Source organism: Pteronotus mesoamericanus, unplaced genomic scaffold, assembly GCF_021234165.1.
Source record: "Pteronotus mesoamericanus isolate MK-2021 breed Mesoamerican mustached bat unplaced genomic scaffold, CSHL_Meso_final contig_130, whole genome shotgun sequence".
Classification (NCBI taxonomy): Eukaryota; Metazoa; Chordata; class Mammalia; order Chiroptera; family Mormoopidae; genus Pteronotus; species Pteronotus mesoamericanus.
Genome location: NW_026555060.1, coordinates 25,949,044 through 25,974,255, shown reverse-complemented (window position 1 = coordinate 25,974,255; position 25,212 = coordinate 25,949,044). Strand labels below are relative to the sequence as shown.

At 38.9% G+C, this 25,212-nt stretch overlaps 1 protein-coding gene across 1 annotated transcript; it reads right to left on the bottom strand.

Moving 5' to 3' along the window:
* Positions 1 to 248: 248 nt before the first annotated feature.
* LOC129084805 (pre-mRNA-splicing factor 18-like) lies at positions 249 to 24,006 on the bottom strand. The gene is given in 8 exon segments (XM_054591019.1): positions 249 to 408; positions 540 to 594; positions 16,557 to 16,584; positions 16,917 to 16,953; positions 17,416 to 17,534; positions 20,415 to 20,486; positions 22,089 to 22,229; positions 23,986 to 24,006. Coding segments are annotated over 8 exon segments (633 nt in total).
* Between the last annotated feature and the right edge of the window lie 1,206 nt (positions 24,007 to 25,212).

Below are 25,212 nucleotides of genomic sequence, written 5' to 3'. Positions count from 1 at the left end.
AGCTTCAAGGGGAAGAGAGGGCCTGGCCGTGCGCAGGGTCCAGCCAAAGATGCGGGAGCCGCTGCCTCCACGGCCGACCCGTCCCAGCCGTCTGCCTCTCCAGCTGCCTGCTGCGGCTGCGGGTACTTCCCGAGCAGACGCAGAGAGGCCGCCAGTTTCCCACGCTCAGGGCGGGTGGGAGCTGCTGCAGCCTCCTTTCTGCGGACGCGTCACCTGACGGACAGGAAAGCACGCAGCGCGCGGGGCGCTTAACCAGCGCCGCCCGGAAGTTTCTCTCCGTACGCGGACGGCACTACTTCCCGAGGAGCCGCGTCGCGATCGGCGGGAGGCTCTGCGTCCTCGGTCTGAGGGGAGAGGCGAAGTGCAGTACGGCTTTGCCTCCGCCCTCGCAGAGGTGGTCGCCTGTCGCTACCCGCCAGAAGAGAGTGGTCGAGAAGAGTGATTCAGAGTCGTCTTTTCCTCTACGCGTCCTCCTTGTTATAACAGCATCAGGAGGCTTCGTTTAAAGAACGCGGTGGAAACAAAATAGGGTGTTTTGCCCTCTGGCGTGGTGCTGCTTGGCGGACAGGAGCAACAGCTCCATTTTTCTTATTCCTATCGTGATTATTGGGAACAGCGGAGGGGGTTACAAGAAGGCTTTGAGGAAAAGAGTTGCTGCGAAACCGTCTTTCCTGATTGGCCCACGGAGGTCTTCAGCAAGGGAACAGCTGGCAGTGTTTTTCCACATCAGTTAAAGAGAGGACAGATCTGCTGAGGAGGGAGCGTGGACTCTGATCCCACAGAGCCCGTCCTGGGGTCGTCGTGGATGGGGGAAATGAAATAAATCATTCCAGACACTTCTCTGTCTGCCAGGAGAGGGGTGGCACTTCCCTGTAGTGAGGAAGGCCCTGAGCCCTTCTCTTGAAGTGGCTTTCATTGAGAACCATGGGTGCAGGTATGGATGCAAAGCCCATCAATCAATGTTATAAGGCTATGTTTACAGAAAACAAATGGAGACCATGGATAATAATTGAAGGAACACAAGAGATCTGCCTCAGGCTGGGGTTTGTGAATAATGTAAATTTCCTTCCCAGCATGAGCCGGTTACCATAGTTTTAGAGGGAAGGCAAAGCATGCTTCAAGGAATCTACTTCTAGGCCTGATTCCAGCCTGCCCTGCCCCGCCACTGAACCTCTGGATCCAGTGTAGGGCTGTACCTGCCTAATTATTGTTTGAAGCCTGAGCCAGGAGGGCGGGGCAGAGCTGCCAAGAGATAAGGAGACTTCTTTCAGATAGAATGAGGACTCCGGCCATGTCCAAGCTGAGGGGTGAGAGTCTTTTGCCTTCTCTCCGTGTCCCCTAAGTCCTTTCCTGATGGCCCCTATGTGACTGTGTCTGTCTTAGGTTGCCCCTGCCATCGAAGGGTCTTACCTGTCATTGACTAACCAGCCATCCTCTGGGGCCGAGCAGGGTGATGTGAGAGAGGCAGAGGCTGAGCCCCTGCCACGGGGACAGATTTTGTCTCCTCAGTGGCCTATTTTCCCAAGGCCTCCTTGCTCAGCTCCAGCATTGGGACCCTCTCGCTGTCAGTGGGGCTACAGTTCCTGAAACCAGATGGGTGTTTCCCAACAGTCTGTGTTTGCCCTCACATCTTCAGATTTTGGTATTAGTGTCTGCAGTGGTAGAAAGCTGTCATTCACATTAACACCATCTCCTTTAACGTTGCATTCCTTTGCTACTCTAGGAATTCATATGTAATCAAATTGTCTTTGGACCTTTCTAACATCTTTTCTTTTCCTCTTACAAATAATGGGATTTCACAGAAAACTGTGGAGGTGGACAATGCTCATTGATTGAGAGCCATGTTGCCTCATACACAGGTCCCAACAGAAACAGCCAGCGGAGGGGAGGAGAGAGTGGGAAGAAGGATAGGGCTGGGGTTTGGGGGTGGGGGCAGGGTGGGTAACATTTCTGGGGATCCCATGATTCTGTGATTTTTATGAGTAAAAAAAGTGTCTGGTCAGAGAAGGTGGGAGGCCACTGAACGTAAGTAAGTGGCATGGAGTGAGCTGAGAAAGCATCTATTGTATGAACAACAGTCTGCTATGATGCAGAAGAGGAAAATAGAGTATTTTTTTATAGCACCATGTAAAGTTTGAGTTTAGAGCTTGTGACTGTTTGTCTCCCATACTCCTCGTTTATTTCTTTTCATAGCCTTATACTGTTGCATATTTTATGCGTTTATTTAATGGCTTCTCTCCCCACTTGAAAACCCATGAGAGCAGGGTGTTGTTTGTTTACTGTTATTCTGGGGAGCCTAGCACAGTACCTGGCAAAGTATTTGGGGCTTTGTAAATTATTTACTGACTTGGTGAACAAAAAACAAATATGACACATCATTTAAAGGTGTTGTGAGAGATGCACAAAATAAAAAACCACATGACATAAGGAAAATTGATCTCTTCAAACCTGCTCTTTTCATTCTGGAGCAATAGTTGATAAAGGATAGCCAAAAGATAGTCACACCAGCATTTCCGTTACCCCCCCCCACCCAAAATAAATAAATAATGAAAGCAATGACCTCTCGCTTTATTTTTTCCACTTCATTCTAGACATTCTGTGTGCAGGGGATGTAGGAGGGAGGGTGGAGTGAGGAGGGTCAAAAGGCACAGCCTTGCAATTACAAGGCATGGGGATGTAATGCACAGCATTGCAACGATAGTTAATACTGTATTGCATATTTGAAAGTTGCTAAGAGTAAATCTTAAAAAAGTTCTCATCACAAGAAAAAATTCTGTAACTATGTCTAGAGACAGATGTTAACTAGACTTATTGTGGTGATTATTTCACAATATATGCAAATACTGAATCATGTACACCTGAAACAAATATATGTCAGTTATATCTCAATTTTAAAAAAAGAAAAAGTTGTAGGAAAGTTTAAGGTAAAACATTTGTATACTTCACTAATAGTTCTAGGGCCTGAAAGAAATCCTGTTGGATCTTACAGAAAGTTAATCATTTGAGTTAACTACTGCCGTGTTATAAGCCACCCCCAAATTTGTGGTTTAAACAAAGACCATTTTATTTGCTCATGACTCCTTGGGTTAGAAATTCAGGCAGAGCTCAGTGAGGGTGGCTCTACTCTGCTCCATGTTGTCTTGACTGGGGTGCCTCAATTGAACAGAGCAGGGTCTCTGTCTCTATGTCTCATAGTCTGTTTGTTGGTCAAAGCAAGCCAGGGGGCTAGCAAGCATGGATGGACTCAAGAGACTGGGAAATAGATTCAACTCTTAATGAGACAATGGTACAGGCACATTGCAAAAGGGATGTGGTGATGAGGAGTGAAAGAAGCCAGTCACAAAAGAGTATATTATTTATATGGAATTCTACAAAAGGTAAACTAATCTGGAGCGACAGGAAGCAGATGTCTAGGGCTGGAGGGTGGGAACTGACAAAAGGGCATGGGGGATCTTTATAGGATGACAGAAATGTTCTGTACCCTGATTGCGGTGGTGTATGCATAGGTGTATATATTTTATTATAATCAGGCAAATTATACAAAAAAGAGTAGGAAATTGGAGGTAGGAGTGACTGTTGCAACCATTTCCAAAAATAATCTACCATATGTAAAACCTTTCATTTGACAGAACCTGTAAAGATTACCTGGTTCAGTGTCTTCTTTTTACAAATAAGGAAAGTGAGGTCCAAAACAGGAACTTGTCAAAAGATACTGTTAGTGACAAAATCAGGATTGGAATGGAGACTCCTAACCACAGTCTTCCTGTCACTTCTCCCACATCCTTTAAGAAGGCCAGGGAAAAGGATACCCTGCACCTGAGTCCCACTGAGACTCAGACAAGTATATCTGGGAATGAGGGCCGGACCACGCTATCCCTTTGTACTCTAGAGTCTTCCAGGGAACTCCAGTAGACATGTACTCTGTTCCTAGTTCTGAGAGACTATCAACAAGTTACTGTAAGTCAGTGTCTATAATAAAGGTAAATGTAGCAATATTTATAAATAGAATTGAACTCCGTGGGGGAAAAAGTAGAAGAGCAGCTATGCCATAGCCACCTGTTGTCTACAGTGATATTTTTTGGATTCCTAAAAGGATACTGGTAGAAAAGGACTATTGAAACATTATTATTTACTTAAGCTTTACTAAATTAATAAACCCATTTTCAGCTAAGAATTGCTAGCTTCTATAAAGTGCTTCATACAGTAAAATAGAATTGAAATAATAAAAGTATTGCTGCCCATACTAATATGCAAATATTAGGACATTTAGGGAATTCAAAAATGTGGATATAGTCCATTCTCCATTTTTAGTATAATGTCTTTACTCAGAAAAAAATGACTTTGATCCATGTCCAAAGTGTCTCAGGCATTTACCAGGTATAGTCAACTCCTCTGGATGCCAAAGAACCTTTTAAAAAATATCTGTGCCCCCAACCAGTGTGGCTTAGTTAGTTGGGCATCATCCTGCAAAGCAAAGGGTCACCAGTTTGATTCCTGGTTGAGGGTACATGCCAGTGTTCAGGTTTGGTCCCCTGCTGGGGGTGCAAGCGAGAAGCCACCGATTGATGTTTCTCTCCCTTTCTCCTTCCTTCCCCTCTAAATAAATAAATAAATAAATAAATAAATAAATAAATAAGTTATTTAAAAAATATCTGTGAGAGACAGCAGAATAATGTGGGCTGAAATGAATTGTGGCTGATTTCAGGCCATTACCCAGAAACCTATAGACTTGAACTGTGGATGGAATCTGAACTTTTTGCTAACACAAAGTCAGTTTTGAAATTATTTACCAAAACACTAAAAAATGATCAGCAAAGGAAGTTTGTTTAAGAGAGCACCGCTCTTACAGATTTCTGAAGCTTGGGTTTTTCTTCATTTTAGTTTTGGGTTGTTATTATTTCCCCATTTTTCTAATACCTATATCTTAAACATCTTATGTTTATATAGTAGGCATTTTACTAAATGAGAGGACACTGATTTGCATCTTGAAGTTGTAGTTTCTGTCTCAAAACTGCTGATTGAAAGGAGTCTAATCCTTTCACAAACTTGAAATGTAGTTGCAGAATAAACTCTCCTGACCTAACACTAATGTGAGGTGGAAATCGATGCATTTATGGAAATAATTCAAGCCCCCCAAAAATCTACTGTTGTTTGGATTACCCCAGCCAGACGGTGCTTTGGTCCTGAATGGATTCCCCTTGTTTTAACTTGGGTTAAAGAAAGCAAAACAATAGAGCATATAAGGGAATCAGCCTGAGGCTCTCTTAGTTTTAACCTTAGCAATTCTACAAAACTTAGTTCAGTTTAGGCCATTCTCAACTGAAGACCGTTTTAGAAGTTACATTTCCACTCCATGGCTGCCATGTTTTGAAATATCTGAACTACCCATGTAGTATTATTCATAACCCTTATAGCCTTTACTCAGGTACGCACACATTTAGGTAAGTTGTTGTTGTTGTTGTTTTCCAATAGCATTAGGACCATATACAAATCACTAGTTCTACCTTAGGAACTCAAGAACCCAGCATGACACAAAATTCATGAGGGACATAAACCAAGGCTTCTAGGTCTTTTACACACTTTCCTGCTAACCTGGTTCCCACTTATCACCATCATTGCTCTTCCTCTGGAACTGATGGTGGTTGTAATCGCCTCCTATTCATGCCATTGGTGAGGGAGAGATTCCCGCTCTAGAGTTATAGGGGTGACCAGACATACAACACCTGACACTAGACAGATGAGACTAACAGCAGTTTATGAGTCGCCTATACTCAGCCAGGGGGAGGAGTAAACTGAAAACAGGACTACATGGAACAGAATAAACAACCAGTAGCTGTGGGAGGGGTAGGCTTCTTTGTAGAATCAAAAGAATGGGTGCCTCCTGGTTCCCATGAGAGGATGTGAGGCCTAAAAATAATCGTGTTGGATCTTACAGAAAGTTAATCATTTGAGTTAACTACTGCTGGGATACAAGCCACCCCCAAATTTTGTGGCTTAAACAAAGACCATTTTATTTGCTCATAATTCCTTAGAATAGAAATTCAGGCAGAGCTCAGTTTGAATTCTGAGGGCAGGCTGGGAACTGAGATCCACTACTCGGGGATAAGAAGGAGTGACATCTGATCTATTTGCTAAAGGGTTGTTCGGCTAGGGGACCTATCTGGAGGAGGGCAGGGAAGAGAACTTGTGGTTAGGCCATTGGAGGTCTCCCAATATTCTCCCGATATCAAGGCATATATAATATTGGACCTTCATTTTTAGGCCTTACACCACTAAAGAAGGTCAGGACATTATTTCTAGATTGCTGTATACAATACTCTTTTACAACTGGGAAGGGAAAAAAGGAAGGGTGGGGCAAAGGGTGCACTCCAAACCTTTCTAGTTTATACTTTCAAATACATAGTCATAAAGCAAATGTTTACGAGTATCTTCACGTGTAGCACTAGACTAGCAAGAGACTTAAAAGTGAATGGAATGTAGTCCCTATTTTGAAGGACCCAAATGAATGTGAAATAAAGACAGTAAGCTGATTGTCATAATACAGAGCAGTGGATGCGGGGACAAGGATCTGTGCATGTCTGTGAGAGCCCAGTGATGGGAGAAGTTAATTGAGCTGGGACACAATGAAAGGTTCCACAAAGACAAGGGACAATGGCCCCTGAGCTGGCCTTGAAGGATTAGTGGGAATTGGCTAATCAGAGAAAAGAGTTTGGGAGCATCATGTCAGAGGAATCAGCATTACCAAAGGTGGAAAAGATCACATGTTAAAAATGAGTGATAAATCATCCAGTGAGGGTTGTGGGGGACACTGTTAGCATTGGGTTGGGGGGACAGGGTTGACACTGACTCGGGTAGTATATGATTTTTTTTTTTGGATTTGACACCAAAAGCAAAGGCAACAAAAGCAGAAATAAACAAGTGAGACTATATCAAACTAAAAAATTGCTGCACAGCAAAGGAAACCATCAACAAAATGAAAAGGCAGCCTATAAAATGAAATAAAATATTTGCAAATCATTATTTGAGAAGGGGTAAATAGCCAAACTATGTAAAGAACCCATACAATTTTCTCTAAATTTCTGAGGGTCCTAGGTGAACATTCATTTTTCTGAGTAAGGCACTAAACAACTAAAGGAAACTCCCTGAATAAGCAGGACTTGTCAGTGGAACTTTATCTTAGGACACTAGGGCAGCAAGCAAGTTTTTTCATAATTCTAAATGTTAGTGGCTGTAAGTCTTTTCTCTTGGGCTGGTTCACAGAGACAAAAGCTCCAATTTCCTGACTAGAGTTAAAAGCCTGGCTGTCAGCAGCAGAGGAGCCCATGGAGAACAGGAAGTAGAGGCCTCAATTGCAACACATAGATTTTCACTGAAGTCACCTGTCCTGCTATAGCATCACCCATTCCTGAGCCATGCAAATCCCTCAGAAAGTGAACCTGATTTGTGCCAGAGTGGGAGAAGGGCAGCAGGGCCCAGCTGCACAGGGTAGAGGGAACCTCTGGACTATTTATTCTAATTCTCAACAACTGTTTTCATCCCCTTCCCATCGTATGGCCTTTTACAAGTGCCTAACAGTCCCGAGTCCTGAGCCTTCACAGAGTCTACAGATTCTACATGAATGGTTCCTTGACTCCTTCCCCCACTTAATATTTAACTAAATTAATTTTTAAAATCAGCATATTTTTAAGAAAATAGTCTGCATTTAAAAGTTTAATTGATGCACTGTACACTTAAAAATGGTTAAGAGTGGTAAATTTTATGTGCATTTCATAATTTAAAAAAATCTAATTGAAAGCTTTATAGAATATGCTAGATAAGGTACATATCAAATACAGATACAATTTGGTGTATCACAGGATGTGATACAGGATACAAATCCTGACCAAGAGTTTTTTATATCCAGATAATCAAGAAACCATTAAAACTATCAACCTGATCCATTAATTTTTTTTATTATTGCAGAACACAAATGTTTTTAAACCAAAAGAAACCATAATAACTCTTTAGGTATATCTCCCTTTTTTTCATAAACTATCATTAGTTAATAGAATTTGAAAAAAGATTTGTTTATTTTTAAGTAACATTTGTATGGAAGTATGAAAAAGATACTTTATTAAATCAGTTATTTCTGTACCTGTCACTAGTCTACACTATAAGAACAAAGGCTTGGAGAGGAAAACATAGATCCACTTAGTCATACAGCCTAAGAAGCTGAAGAATAAGAGAGAAGTTGAGTGACATGTTCCACCTAGCTGTTTAAAAAATTCCGTCAGTGAACTGCCAAAGTTCTAATAAAGGAATGAGTTAACATGAGGTTTTGAGTTGGCCAAAATGTTTTTTTTTTTTCCATAAGATGGCTTTAGTAGCACTTAATTGTCTCTAACGTCATTTGAAACAATTTTTTTATATTGTATTGTGACAGTTGTCATATCAACATGCATTGAAAAAAAAATCAAAATTGGTGAATTTTTGTGTAGCCATTTTAATATTGAAGATGGAAGAAAATATATATTTTTGGCATATTATGCTTTATAATTTCAAGAAAGGTAAAAACACACAAAAAAGATATAAGCAGTATATGGAGAAGGTGCTGTGACTGATCAAACATGTCAAAAGTGATTTTCAAATTTTGTGCTAGAGGTTCCTCACTGGAGGATGCTCCATGGTCAGGTAGGCCGTATTATACCAATGCAAGAGATAACCAACATACTCAAAATATCCAAATCAATAAAGTTATTGGTGAAAATGAAAAAGGTGTCTTTTATTTTACAGAAAAAAGCATACAGACTTTTCGGCCAACCCAATACTTAAATTAAGAGTAAACTTCAGAATAAAGGAATACTCATTTGACCTGTAATGTAATGTTAAAAAAATGTGTATTCAGGGATTAAAAATTAATTTCTACACTTTCAATTAACATCCATAATTATTCATAAAAAGGTCAATCTGTCCAAAACTGCCTACAAGAATTCTTTCCACAACCATATCATTAAAATTGAATTCATTTAAATAATTCATTCTACACTATTAAATAATTGATCTGGATTGGGCCACTTGGAATGAAGGCAGATAAAGATAATTCCACACCTCTTCTTATGAAAAGTCCCACTGTAAAAAATTTTTCATTATCTGTAGGACTTAATGGAAAATGAAAGAAAATTTAACTTGAGACTAACTTAATCTACTTTTATAATTTATGGTGCAAAACAGAGCTGCTCTTGTTTTTTTATTTACCTGCTTTTGATAAGAGAACATTTCCAGTTCAAGGTTCATTTCACAGAAAATAACAATTACAAGTGACAATTCCATTTTGAAAATAGCACTCTTCTCTTCAGCTAAATTAGGTAAAAACTTAGGCCAAATGATTAATTTGGGGAAGATTTTATTTGACTATGCGGCTTTCTCAGTACAAGATGGTCCGACTTTTCTTCAAGCATGCAATTGAGAAATATAAGATTTAATACCCCAAGTAAAACATCTACTTGCTATCAGTTAAGCTGTCAGCTGACAAGAAGCATAGCACAGTTTAGACCAGCATTCCCCAAAATGTGTTTCTATCAAAAGTGATATTAAATACTGATGTATGTGAAGATAAATGTTAGCAGTATTTTTTCCTAACAAATTTGTTTTAATATGCTGGGGAGTATTAAATGGTAGACAGTTTGTTATCACTACAATAACTTGTCTTTAAGAAATGGTTTATGGGAGCCAACTCCCAGCACACAAGCCCTGGACTGGATGGTTTCACAGAAGAATTTTACAAATCACTTAAGGAAGAACTAACCCCTGCCCTTCTCGGACTATTGCAAAAAATCCAAGAAGAAGGAAGACTTCCAAACTCTTTTTATGAGGCCAGCATCATCCTAATCCCAAAACCAGATGAAGACACAACAAAGAAAGAAAACTATAGGCCAATATTACTGATGAACATAGACGCTAAAATCCTCAACAAAATATTGGCAAACCGCATCCAGCAATACATTAAAAAAATTATCCACCATGATCAAGTGGGATTTATCCCAAGGATGCAAGGATGGTTCAATATACGCAAATCAATAAATGTAATACATCACATAAACAAAAAAAAGGACAAAAATCTCATGATCTTATCAATAGATGCAGAAAAAGCACTTCATAAGGTACAGCACCTATTTATGATAAAAACATTCAGCAAAGCAGGAATAAAGGGGCATACCTCACCATAATAAAGGCCATATATGAAAAATCTACAGCCAGCATCATCCTAAATGGGCAAAAACTAAAAGCTTTCCCACTAAGATTGGGAACAAGACAATGGTGTCCCCTTTCACCACTTCCATTCAACATAGTATTGGAGGGTCTAGCCACAGCAATCAAACAAGAAAAAGAAATAAAAGTCATCCAAACTGGAAAGGAGGAAATAAAACTGTCATTATTTGCAGATGACATGATAGTGTACATGGAAAACCCCATAGACTCCACCAAAAAACAATTCAATCTAGTAAGTGAATTTGGAAAAACAGCAGGATACAAAGTCAATATTCAGAAGATGAAGGTGTTTTTGTACACCAACAATGAAATATCAGAATCAGAAATCAGGGGAAAAATCCTATTTGCTAAAGCAACAAGAAAAATAAAGTACCTAGGAATAAACTTAGCTGAGCAGGTAAAAGACCTGTGCTCAGAAAACTATACAACACTGAAGAAAGAAATTAAGGAAGATACAAATAAATGGAAGCATATACTGTGTTCATGGATTGGAAGAATTAACATCATCAAAATTTCCATACTACCCAAAGCAATTTATAGATTTAAAGCAATCTCTATTAAAATACTAATGATGTATTTCAGATATAGAACAAACACTTCAAAAATTTATATGGAACCATAAATGACCCCAAATAGCTGCAGCAATTTTGAGAAAGAAGAACAAAGTAGGAGGGATCACAATACCTGACATGAAACTATATTACAAGGCCACTGTAATCAAAAGAGTCTGGTACTAGCGTAAGAACAGACACATAGATCAATGGAACAGAATAGAGAGCACAGAAATAAACCCATGTCTCTATGGTCAATTAATATTTGACAAAGGGGGCAGAAGCACAAAATGGAGTAAAAATCGCCTCTTCAACAAATGGTGTTGGGAGAGCTGGACAGCTACGTGCAAAAAATTGAAATTCGACCACCAACTTATACCATACAGAAAAATAAGCTCAAGATGGATAAAAGACTTAAATATAAGCCATGACACCATAAAAGTCCTAGAGGAGAACATAGGTAGGAAATTCTGAGATATTCCACGTAGCAATATTTTCATTGATACATCCCCTAGAGCAAGGGACATAAAGGAAAAAATAAACAAATGGGACTTCATCAAAATAAGAAGCTTCTGCATAGCTAAAGAGAACATCAGCAAAATGAAAAGGGAACCAACTGTATGGGAAAATATATTTTCCAATGATACCTCTGACAAGGATTTGCTCTCCAAAATATATAAAGAACTCACACGATTTCACTCTAGGAAGACAAATAATCCAATTAAGAAATGGGCGAAGGACTGGAACAGACACTTCTCCAAGGAGGACAAGCAGAAAGAAGGCCCAGAGACATATGAAAAGATTCTCAGCATCACTAGCCATCAGAGAGATACAAATTAAAATCACAATGAGATACCACTTCACACAGTCAGAATGGCCATCATAAACAAATCAACAAACAACAAGTGCTGGCAAGGTTGTGGAGAAAAGGGAACCCTAGTACATTGTTGGTGGGAATGCAGATTGGTAGAGCCACTGTGGAAAACAGTTTGGAATTTCCTCAAAAAACTAAAAATGGAACTGCCTTTTGACCCAGCAATTCTACTGCTGGGATTATACCCTAAGAATCCCAAAACACCAATCCAAAAGAACCTATGCATCCCAATGTTCATAGCAGCACAATTTACAATAGCCAAGTGCTGGAAGCAACCTAAGTGCCCATCAATAAATGAGTGGGTCAAAAAACTATGGTACATTTACACAATGGAATACTGTGCAGCAGAAAGAAAGAAGGAACTCCTACCTTTTGAGACAGCATGGATGGAACTAGAGAGCATTATGCTAAGCGAAATAAGCCAAGCAGTGCAAGACAAATACCGTATGGTCTCCCCTATAAGTGGAACCTAATCAACAAAACAAACAAGCAAGAAAAATATAACCAGCAACATTGAAAGAAAAAATAAACCAGCAGTAACCAGTGGGAGGGGTAGGGGGTAATGGGGGAAAGATGGGGAAGTGTCAAATCAAGGAACATGTATAAATGACCTATGGAAAAAGCCAAAGTGGGGAAGGACTAAGGAGGGGGGGTGGGGGTGGGTGGGGCAGGGGAAAGTGGTGGCAGGAAAATGGAGACAACCGTACTTGAACAAAAAATAAATAAATTAAAAAAAACGGTTTATCAGAGCCAAGCATGCCAGGAAGTAGCATGAAGCCACGTGACCGACAATGGCTGTCACATGATTTGATGCACAAGAGTATTTACTGACCAACCATGATGTTGTGGATGTTGTGTATCCAGCATACAAACCAAGCTGTGATCACTCATTGCAGTTACAAATGTTTCTGTTACACCATTTTGGCAATACATGAAAACATTATAAATTTATAAATGTTCCATGAATAAATAGATATGGCAAATGCTAATATAATGGAATATTTCAAAACTGGAAATATGGACTGAGATAACTGATATAAAATGTTGGAATGATGTCTTTACTAGGGAATTTACAAACAACTTGCCAGAGAAAAATAACATAGGATAATTTTGCCTGCTGTAATAGTGAAAGCTTAAGCAAAATGATTGGAAATGAATATTATTCCTTAATCTTCTAATGCCCCTAAAAATCTGTGTGGTAATACAGTACACAAATCAATTAATCTATATATATCATGGAGGACATCAACAAGAAACAAAGGGCGTACTTTACTGATTAATGTGATGGTAGCAGTTCCAAGGACTTTACAAAGGAGTGGGCAGGACTTGGGACAATGAGATAGTACAGTATCCCAGAGCTGACAATGCCTGGAGGTCGTGGCCAGCCTGAGTTCTGAAGGGGCACGGGGAGGGGAGTGGTTACTGTCAATGTAAGAAATGCCCAAACCTGTACTTATTTTTATGAGTTTATTTGAGCCAAACAGATGACAATTTCCAGGAAGCAAAACTACAACAGACTGAGAAAATGCTCTGGAAAACAGCAGTTTTGCACCTTATTTTATACATTACAATCAAAAGAGGAGGTATAAGTGAGTTACATAAAATCCACTGGTGATAGATTAAGGAGGCAGGAGAAAGCAAAGCAGGAAAACTTCTGGGACTGGATAAAAAATAAAATTATAGACACATACTTCTTTTACACAGATACGTATATGATAGCTAACAGTTAACAATGAACACAATCGGGGGATTTGCGGTTTCTCTCTGGTGTAGTGCCTGTGCTTTGAGGGGTCTGGAAGATGGAAATTATTTTGACATTCCAAAGGTATGCTATTGTAGGTGCAAAAAGACAAAAGAGATTTAATTGGGTAAAGACTGACTTTTGTCAGGGAAGACTCTAGTTTAGGACATGACTACCTGCCGTAAACTGCTTTTAGTTACTAAGTTTTAATTTCAGCCCATCCTTTGTGGTTACTTTAGGTCTGTGAGTTTGTAAGGCTGCCATGCAGACTGCCCCTGAGCTTGTCAGGTTAGTATGTAGCCCCTTTTGGTCCACTTTACTGAACCCCAGAGAGGGTAACTGCATGGAGACAGGCACTGAGAGAAGACATGGCCTTGGGTAGAAGGTGCAGATATGAAGACTCCACAGGCAGGAACCCAGAGAAATAGATACCCCAAAATCATTCTGCTCCCACCTACAAAATGCCTTCCAGTCCCTCTCACTGCTTGTCCCAATCAGAAGCCAGAGGCTAAAAGAGTCTGTCTGTGTTGTTCATAAAAGCCAAGTTTCTGCGACACAGGACAAAAGAGGGTGGAGAGGGGACCTAAAGATGCAAATAGTCATTGGATGTCAATTTTCACCGTTTCACCCTTCTCTTCTTTACCAACCAATAAAGAATGCCCAAGATGTGAACCTTTTCAAGAGATGTCTTGAAATGACTGAATTATAAAGTCTAAATAATCAGGAGCTTCCTATAATCTGTATGAAAGAAGCTTTATACCCAAATCTGGGCCAAAAGCTACATCTGTATTTGGCAGAACAAAGTCCTTGAAGTTACTGTCATCAGTTTAAATCTCACCCTTAGATTTGAGACTACGTAATAAGCTACACAACTTTTCTTTGACCTGCATGGTGAGAAAATTCTCTAAAAATTTGTTTTAGTTAAACATCCTTGTGGTGTGAGAAAGGGAACACTTCAAACAAATTCTAGTTTAAATTCTATAGAGGTTTGCATAATACCCAAGGATGAAATCATATTATAGCTAAATAACGCCTTGAATTTTTTCCTACTGTATTTCATAAAACAGATATTTCTCACCAGTATTCCTAAATAAAAAAATTATTCCACACACTACAAGCTTCCTTTAAAAAGATATCCAAGAACAAGCAAAATTAACCAATAATGACACAAATCAGAATAGTGGCTACTTCTGATGGGAGGGAGGATTAGGTCTGGGAAAAGACATGAAGGAAACTTCTGGGGTGCTGCTAGAAATGTTCTATATCTAGACCTTGTTTTACATCTTGATACATATTACACATATTAAGAATCGTTGAGCTTAACAATTAATATTAGTGCAGTTCACACACTACACTGTTTGTTGGTATGTTCTATGTCAATTCGAAAAGAAATAATTACCCCATTAAATGACTTTTGCAATTACCTCCACAGGAAAAATCATATCATAAAAAAGGTCTGGGTTTAGGCATTTACCAGGGGTCAGCAAACTACGGCCATAAACCACCAGCCTCTTTGCTAAATGAGGTTTTACTGGAACAGCCGCAGGCAGCGTCCGCACTACAGCTGCAGGGGTGAGTAGTTGCGACAGAGGCCTATCAGCCTTTAACAAAAGGTGTGCCAACACCAGACTTATGCTTCAAATAATATATTTAAACTGTTCCTTTTTTAGGATAATTCAAATCAACCTCACCTAAATACCAAAGTAACAAGGAGTTTAATAAGACAGCTGAGTAAGTCACTCAGTTAACTGTAACCAAAAATTTCATGAAACTCTCACATGAGGGTGGCAGCATTCTTTTGCCTTGAGCTGCACTATGGGCTTAATGACACAGATCACAAATTGCAATTTTATTTGGCTTTATGTAATGTCAATTTTTAAAAATCTGTTACTAATATTTTAAAAATATAGTGTCCACTTTAAAAAAACAATCAAGATTTTGGCTGCTCTTACAAAAAAAAAAAAAGGAAGATGAAGCAACTTGAGGATAATATTCCTATAAAGTAACAATAAGCTACAGGGACTCCAACAACACTGAGCCTAGACATTGGCTTCCACATCACACTGCGCTTGCACTGTCCAGAAGATCACAGTTAAAAAGGATGACCAACTGAAGGAGGACAGATTACTATGCAGCTTCCAATATAAACCAGAAAGCTTTAAAAATAAACACAAGGTATACTTAAAAAAAAAAAGTTTATGGGGAGGTACCATTATTTAAAAAAGAAATGCTCTTCAATTAAGACAATTTATCTAATTATATGAACTCTTACCCTACTATAGCTTTGATCAGGGTAGAGCTGAACAAAATTAGCAAATTTAATCATTGGAAATTGTTTTCTATTGTTAAAGCCAAACATCTTTTTTTCTTTTTCTCAGCTAAAAGCTTTTTGCCTTCAATACAGCCACTGGTGGTTATTAATAAGATGGGAATGTCCTAAAATTTCCATAAGTATATTTGAACTCTATAAATTCTACAGTTCATATCAGGGATTCAGGTTGAACTTTTTAAAATGCTAATATATGTGAATAAAACATAAAGTGTAACATAAATTAATATCTACCACTTGGAATTGAAATACAAACAAAAGATGATTCATGAATATGGTAATGATTGTTCTTTGGCACAAAATCTGAAAATACTTTATGCATTTTAAGTGAATTTAAATTTTAAGTAAACTTCTGGAGTATCATTTTCAAGCTTTAGAATTAACATTCAGCAAAAGTCATTACATAGCCACAACCTGGGATTCTTGAAAATCTAGCAAAAGCTAAGAATATAGTTGATTTTATTCCCACTAAGAAGAAAAATTTAACAAATACACCTATCTGTGTAGAGAAGTGTTGTTATACGTTACTTAAAATTAAGTTCATTAGCCCTGGCAGGTGTGGCTGAGTTGGTTGGAGCATCATCCTGTAAACCAAAGGGCTGCAGATTCAATTCCTGGTTGGGGCACATGCCTGGGTTGTGGGTTTGGTTCCCTAGTCGGTGGCATGTGAGAGGCAACTGACTGATGTTTCTCTCTCACATCGATGTTTTTCTCCCTCTCTCCCTTTCTTCCCCCCTCTTTAAAATCATCAAGTATGTCCTCAGGTGAGGATAAAAAAAAATGTTAATTAAATCAAATTTTTACTATTCATACCTTTTATCCTAGTAGATGTTAAATCTACCTTAAAAGTAACAAAATGAAATTCACTGCAAAATACTCTAAATTTGCTGCTCTTCACTAAACTCCCAAAGCAAACACAACAGTCTTATTTCAGTGCTAAGATAATTAAAACACAACCCATCACACTTTCTTGCATCATATATAAAGCTGAGGAAGTTTTTATTTTATTCAGCAAAGATGTCTTAAATACAAGTATTTATAAGGAATGGACTTACATTCTGTCATGCTATGTCCTATTTGTGGTAATTCTTTTACTCTCAAAATTTACAGTTTTGGAATTAGAGAGTGTTAACCTCCAGGTAAGTTTTAAGTTTTTCTCTCCAAACTGCTTACCTGATTATATTTCTGCTGTGTTTCACCATTTAAAACAGTGATTTTTCTATCAGTGTGCTTTAGTTTTTAAAGTATGCACTACCTATTTAGTCAGGGGCACTGACCTCTTTTTTTCTTAGATTGTCAAATAAAAATATGCAACAGCCAACCCTGGGCAGGGTAGCTTAGTTGGCTAGAGCATTGTCCCCATACACTAAGGCCGAGGCTTCTATCTCTGGTTAGGGCACACACAAGAAGCAACCAATGAATGCGTAAACAAGTGGAACAAAAAATCGATGTTTCTCTCTCTCTGCCCACTCCCCAAAATCAATGAGTAAGTTTTAGAAAAATGACAACACCCAGCACAACAATCACTATCCAGTGTGAAAGAATCAAAATTGTACCTATTTTTTTGGTCAGATTGGCAAAAAATGTTTTATGTTTTTTGGTGTGCTGCAGAACTTTAGTAATTAGTATATGTGTACCATGAAATGAAAAAGGTTGAAAATAGCTGGAAATATGTGCAGCATGCTTGGAAAACATCTTTTCCCTGCCAGCTCTGGCATGGATATCAACCATCGTGACATCAGGGGGTCAAGGGGCATTTCCAAGGCCCATCTAGAGATAAACATCATTAACCTAAGAAGATAGATTAAGAAGAAATCAGAAAAGCAGAGATATTGTGTTGGTCAAAATTTTCATTTCAAATGTTTCACAGCTTTTTATGATGTAATTTTCAGCCCTCTCGTAAGCATGTTGAAAACATTACCATTCCCCTTATTCAAAAAAAGAAAAAGAAAAAAAAAGGAGTTAAAATATGGGATGACTCACTGTCCTGCCCAGGACCACAAATGTCCATGGGAAAACAGAAACCAGAGCTCACCTTGTGAGTGAAAGACAAACATCTGTTTGCAGCCTTTGTGCACTGAATATGACTGCGTTTTGACCTAGAGTTACCAGGCAGGGAATTTGATGCACTGCCAGAAAGCTCTAGTTTGGCTCCCCTTTCTACCCAGCCTTCTCCACAGGTGATCACGCAGAAGACAGAAGCTGACTAGTTCCTCACCATCCAACCTGAAATGCTGTCCACTCCCTGCACAGCAGCCAGGCCTCTGGCAGCAACGGTAGCTCTGCACGCCCGGGCTACGAATGGAGGGCCCACGCAGAGGTGGCAACAGAATAAATGCTGGCTCTTGAATCAGCTCAAGGACGGGATCCGTTCACCGTGGCCCCCAAACCTCCCACCTGCCTGGAACCTTAAGTTACTGTAAAAGCTATGAAACATAAAGACAGAAACCAATGAAGACAGATGGCCCTTTTTCTCAAACAAGCCTGGTGACTTGTGAGTAAGGAAAACAAAATAGCAAGGAAATTCTAAAGGACTTTGAGGGTTTCAGAGAAGCCTATACAGCCAGTCTCTAAGAGATTTTCATTTAAAAAAGCATCAAACACCTGTGTGTTTGATATGCAGAGTTGACTTTAAAAAAATCAGGTATTACAAAGTGGTTAACTGAAAGATTATTTCTTCCCTAAAGATAAATTTGAATTTGCTCTACTCAATTTTTCTGAAGTTTAATTTTAAAAGGGCAAATACACATTAAAAAAAAATTTTTTTTTATTGACTTTGTTTTTAGAGAGGAGGAGGGAGGGAGAAAGAGAGGGAGAGAACATGGATGTGTGGTTGCCTCTCAAGTGCCCCCTATTGGAGACCTGCCCCGCAACCCAGGCATGTGCACCCTGACTGGGAATCAAGCTGATGTAATTTTCGGCCATCTCTTAAGCATGTTGAACCCTTTGGTTCACTGGCTGGCACCGCATCCACTGAGCCACACCAGTCAGGGCTGTGTACACATTTTATCACTGATCCCCATGTGTGTAAACTTTAACGCTGGATATTAACTGATAAAATTTCCAAAGAAAACTGTCAAATAGGTCATTAGAGTTTCGTGGTTCTTTGTGCAGTTTATACAACATAAATCTTCACCTGATTCTCAAATACGAGAATGGGAAATGTAACAAGAGGAAAGGCAAGTGACCTGAGCTCTTTTGCAGTGACGGTGGCCTTATCCATCCATTCCACCACTGTCCTTGGTAAGCAGGATGCAACTAACAGAAACCATCCAAGAATACAATTAATAGCCATAAAACAGAAGCATTTTTCTTTGATACGATTAGCTGGCTCTCATGTAGAGGAACTCAGAACAACACTCTAGCCTCATCCGCAGGAGGCTCTGATGAAGGAGACCACCCAGGCACCCAGGAGGGCCTGCAGTCCCTCTGAGCACAGACACGCAGAGCCCGGAAGAAGCAATGCCACCCCCACCTTTCGGTCAGAGCCTGCCTCCTGTTCTGGACCTGCTGCACCCAAACTGCTGCACCGAAATTCTCCACGGCTGCCCTCTGGGGGGCCCAGCCACCGGAAGGCCCGCTCCTCCCCCTTGGCGTACGGCCCACCAAGGAGTGTCCCATTTCCCATGCCCACCCCTGGGGCACCAGGCCCTCCTCTTCTTGTTCCGCTCCACCAACTGACAGCCCTTCCTTCGCCCCTTTCTGAACTCTACCCCAGCAGCGCTTGGACACCAGAGCTCTTTCCCCATGACCCCTCCTCCCAGGGCCCATTCAGGAGGGAGTAAGGGGAAAGGGTCCCCCAACCAGGGGTCGGCCATGGCTGCGGTCCTGAAGTGGGACAGCTGGACGCTGGCAGGCTGACATGGAACTTATTCTAATAGAAACAAGTGTAAAGGGTGGTCAAATTCCACTGTATAATTAGTACAACTGTTCAGCTATATTATTAGTAGTAGGTATTTAAATCTCCACAACATTGCTTGTATGGAAAAAATTTATCCCGAGCTGTAACCAACAATCTGCAAATTTTGAAACTCATTCCCAGTCATGAAATGCACCTTGCCCATATGGAGTACATGATCTGAAGAATCTTTACACTTGCCTTAAGAAAGACAAATACCATATGATCTCACAATATAAGCAGAACCTAACCAACAAAACAAAGATGCAAGGAGAATAAGACAAGCAACACTGAAAGAAAAAGAAACCAACAGAGACAAGAGGGAAGGAGGGGGGGGGCGGGGAAAAGAAAGGGAAGGGGCAAGTCAAGGAACATATAGTGAGGACTCATGGACAAAACCAAAGGGGAAGAGCTGAGGGAGGGAAGGAGGGAGGGGGCAAGGGAAAGTGGTGGGGGGGAGGCGGAGCCAAATGTATTTGGAAAAATAAATAAATAAATTTTAAAAATATATAAAGCAAAAATAAATAAATAAACTTTTTTGTAAAAAAAATGACTAAAAAATACAGTGTGGTCTGAAAGTTTAATATTCAATGCCCAAAGTTAAGGTGGCAATACATTAAGAAAATAAAAGGTCGTTTTTAAAAAAATTATCCATTTTACATTTATTCTTAAATCTCCTACATAATAAACATTTCCACACTAAATGAACATATTAGGCAAGCAACCTAGATATGTTCATAACCATAATTCTAATGCACAGCATGGTAATGTACCTTCACATATTCTCTCTGCAACATGAATTTAATAATATCTGTTATAGATTCTTTAATATCAGCAGGAAGATTCTGGAAAAGGAAAAGAAGAAAAATTAATTTTGGAAGATATCATGTGTAGATACAGACTGAATTTATTCTTATTTCATATATTCTATTTTCTTTAAAGATTTTATTTCTTAATTGGGTTGTTTGTTTGGTGTTGAGTTTTTAAAGTACTTTGTAAATTTTGGATATTAACTCATTATATGTCCCAGCAAATATGTTCTCCCATTCTGTGGGCTGTCTTTTTACTCTGTTGATGATTTCCTTTGCTGTGCAAAAACTTTTCAGTTAGTTTGATTAGTCCTATTTGTTTATTTTTTCTTCAGTTTCCTTTGCCTGAAAAGATATAGCTGATAAAAAATTGCTCTGAGCCATTTCTGAGATTTGACTGCTTATGTTTTCTTTTAGGATTTTTATGGTTTCAGGGCTAGCATTTAAGTCTTTGATCCATTTTGAATGTATTCTTGTGTGTGGTGTAAGAAGGTAGTCTAGTTTCATTTTTCCCTACGTATCTGTCCAACTAAAAAACAGGCAAAGGATCTGAATAGACACTTCTCCAAAGAGGACATATGGATTGCCAATAAACATATGAAAAGATACTCAATGTCACTCATTACAGAAATGCAAATTAAAGCCACAATGAGATAGCACTTTACACCTGTCAGAATGGCCATCCCTAATAAATCAACAAACAACGAAGTGCTGGTGAGGAGATGGAGAAAGGGGAACCCTTTTGCACTGTTGTGGGCAATGCAGACTGGTGCAGCCACAGTAGAAAGCAGTGTGGAGATACCTCAAAAAATTAAAAATGGAACTGCCTTTTGACCCAGCAATCCCACGTCCGGGAATATATCCAAAAGAACCGAAAACACTAATTTGAAAGAACATAATCACCCCTACGTTCACTGCAGCATTTTATACAACTGCCAAGATAGGGAAGCAGCCCAAGTGTCCATTAATAGGTTATAAAACAACTCTGGGACATTTACACAATGGAATACTTATTTGGCTGTAAAAAAAAAAAAAGAAAAGAAAAAGAAAAGAAAATGTTACTCTTTGCAACAGTATGGATGGACCCGGAGAACATTATGCCAAGTAAAATAAGCCAGTCAGAGAAAGACAAACACCATATGATTTCACTCATACATGGAATCTAATGAACAAACTGAAGTAACAAGGGAAATGCGGACAGACTCATAGATGGAGAGCAGGATGACAGCTAGTTGCACGGGGCACGGAAGGAGAGGTTAGGGGGTGGAGGGATTGAGCAAAAACAGAAAAAGGACTCGTGGACATGGACAACAGTGTGGTGGTTGCTGGGGGAAGGGAGGATATAAGAGGACTAAAATGTAATGTAAAAAAATACAATAAAGATTTTTTTAAAGATTTCATTTTTTTTTTTTTTTAGAGAGAGAGGAAGGGAGGGAGAAAGAAAGGGATAGAAATATTGACTGGTTGCCTCTCATATGCACCCTACCAAACCTGCAAGCCAGGCACAAGCCCTGATCTGGAATTGAACTGAACTTTCATTTTGCAGGATGATGGCCAACCAACTAAGCCACACCACTCAGAGCTATATGCTATTTAAAAAAAAATCAGTTATGAAAAGCATATTTTGAGATACCTCACCCTTTTTTGCAGCTTTCTGAAAAGGGGTCTGAGATAGGACTCAGTCTGTTTCTGCATAGCTCTGTTCAGTTTGCCCTGCACACTGCACTTCATGTAGTCTCCTTGGGCATTCAATTCTTCAGCCCAAACACCAAAGAGGAACTGTAGAAAGAATGGGTACATTTAGACCACAATGCCACCCAGTGGTTGAACAATTTGAAAAGTTCGCTAACACACAAAGCCATATAGTATCATCCTTAGAGTAAATTTCTTTACTGATTACATTATTATCCACTAATACTTAATGAACTATATCTGCTGATTCTGTCACATATGCTTTAAAGGAGCACCTTTGGCAATTCACAAACTTTCCTGTTCTATATATATTCCTAGTTTTAAGATAATCCATTTCTCCCTGAAAAGAATTACCAAATTACATGAATAAGTATTTGATAGAAATAAAGTTTTACTTATATTTCTGTCACATAAAATTTGCCCCACTTAGATTATCAGCCATAACACCATATATACTCTGCTAGTTAATTAACCCCTTAAGTACGATGTTGTAGTATTTGGACTTTCTACTTTTGCAGTAGAGACAATAATTTAATTTAAAATTCCCACTAAAGCACCTAATTAAAAGAGACGAACAGAACAGAAATAGAAGAAACTATTACCCATATACTCCCCCAACCAACCCCGGTAAACTACCGCAGTGCCCACTGGGTTCACCTGTACAATGAGTGCCCTTCTACAGGCACATAAACCACAAAGACCGAGGAGAACATTCCCAACTACTGGCCTTCGTGTACAATTCTATATAAGGAGGTGCTCTTATTCTAAAATTCCAGTTCATAATATACAGTTTCATGCCCTATCTAGTTTCCTATCATTTCCTCAACAGATTCAGAATCTTTTTAAAAAAAGATCTTATTTATTTATTTATTTGTTTGTTTGTTTATTTTTAGAGAGAGGGAAGGAAGGGAGAAAGAGGAGGAGATGAACACTGATATGAGAGAGAAACATCAATAGGTTGCCTGTAAGACATGCCCAAACTAGGGACCCAGGCGTGTGCCCTGACTGGGAATCAAACTGGAGACCTTTCACTTTGCAGCACTGAACACAAAATATTTTTGAATAAATGCTAAACTACTAAAGACACATATGCTGAGAAGAAAGACGGAGTGAGCATATCACAGCAAGAATAAACAGCTATCTGAAGAGCTGAGAAAATTAACAGTCTCTAAAAGGTTACTGATGTGTTCACATTTTTCACTGCCAATGTTGTCTTCCCTCCTTCCTTTCCTTACTGTCATCACCTCCCATAAAAGCTTCTAGAACGTTGGTAGTATGCATAAAAAGTCTTAGAAATGTACAGAGACTTTAATCTTTCATACATACACTCCAGAAATCACACTTCTAGAAAATTTTCCAATGGAAATAGTCATACATTATTATGCATGCAATCACATCTTTAGAAGGATACTCCTCTTAGTATGGTTTATCATAGAGAAATGCTGAAGCAATATAAATGACCATTAATAAAGTAATGGTTTTTAAGATGTCTCTATATTTTGCCCTAGAAAAATGTATGAAGGGAAAATAAGTTACAAAATAGTACATTATTTAAAATAATTTAGACAAATAGTATAATTATTAGAGTATACACATTAAATCAATGTGCTTAGTTTTTAAAGTTTAGAATGATAGATACTTTTAAAAGTTTAACATAACAGTATCAAGAAAAGCAGAGATAATTTAGAACTTCATGAAGAAAACTGGCTAGCCGCACTACAATTGAGTTCAGTAAGTCATCTTCTATGGGAAACAATCACATTAAAATACTGGATAGAACTAGAAATAAATGCAAATGCTGTGCAGTTTTCTTTTTTCTACAAAACACTCTACATAAACTTACCTCTTGCCTAGAAAGAGTCATGGGTAACCTTTTCCTCTGCCAGTTCAAGTTCTAACACTGGATTCGATGAAGTTAATGGTTTCTGATCCTCCTCTTTTGGCTGTATCAATAATAGCAAAAAAAAAAAAAAAAGAAATGAAAATTCAGCTTTTAAAATATAGCTAATATTTATCATTCTATTAGCTTAGCTGTTCATGAATATTAAGTATATTTTAAATATTGAAGGTCTTCTAAACGTTCCTTCAAGGAGAGAGCTCACAATAAATGTGCAGCTTTTAAGAGCTTACCAAACTTGTCAAATTCGGGGATGGCATAGATAGAAAGTATGCACGTTGGAGACAGCATTGTTGCTACAGAAGAGTGACATAAATATAACAGTCTCCAAAATCAAAACCTTACAAGAGCTGAAATTTAGACTCACTTTCTCTCTCAACTCTAAAGAATCTCACTCTTTTCTCAAAAAACAATCAACCTGCTTCTCCTCTTTCAGAAAATCATCTTACAGGGTTGTCTGATCCTTGCTCTGGGTTCGAAATGAAGGTCAGAGAAAAGAACTGCTTTCCAACAGAAACCTGTGAAGCCTCAAGATGCAGCTTTTTCCTACCCTAATTTTTGAAAGGTGTTATTCCAAGAGCACAGAAATCATGTCTGGACTTGTAGAAAAATTTCCAGTGCTATACAGAACTTGCCCACAAACGGAGCTACAATCTTTGACTCCCGGTCAGGGTGGATGCCTGGGTCCCTGGTTTGGGTGTGTCTTGCAGGCAACCGATTGATGTTTCTCTCTCACATCAATGTTCCTCTCGTCCTCTTTCTCCCCTCCTTCCCTCTCTCTCTCAATAAATAAATAAATAAACAAATAAATAAAAATAATGTAAAACAACACCTCTCTACTCATACCACACAAAGAAAAGTGAACATACTTGTTGATATGAACCTGCAGAGAAAAAAAAATCTCTTCATATATTTCCTTGAGTCTGCCGCCCCAGTCACAGTTTGGGAAAATCAAGTTCAGCAATTTATAAGCCCCACTGTGTGGTCTGTAAAACAATATTGAAATATGGTTTCCCAATTGACCAAAATACAATTCTAAGATACCAAAAGAAGTAAGATTAAAAAAAAATTAAAAGATCAACATTAAGGAAAAACTCACATTCAACCAAGAAATGCTAAATGGTTAAAATTACATAACTTATGATTCTATATTTTATGGCTAATAGGTTTATC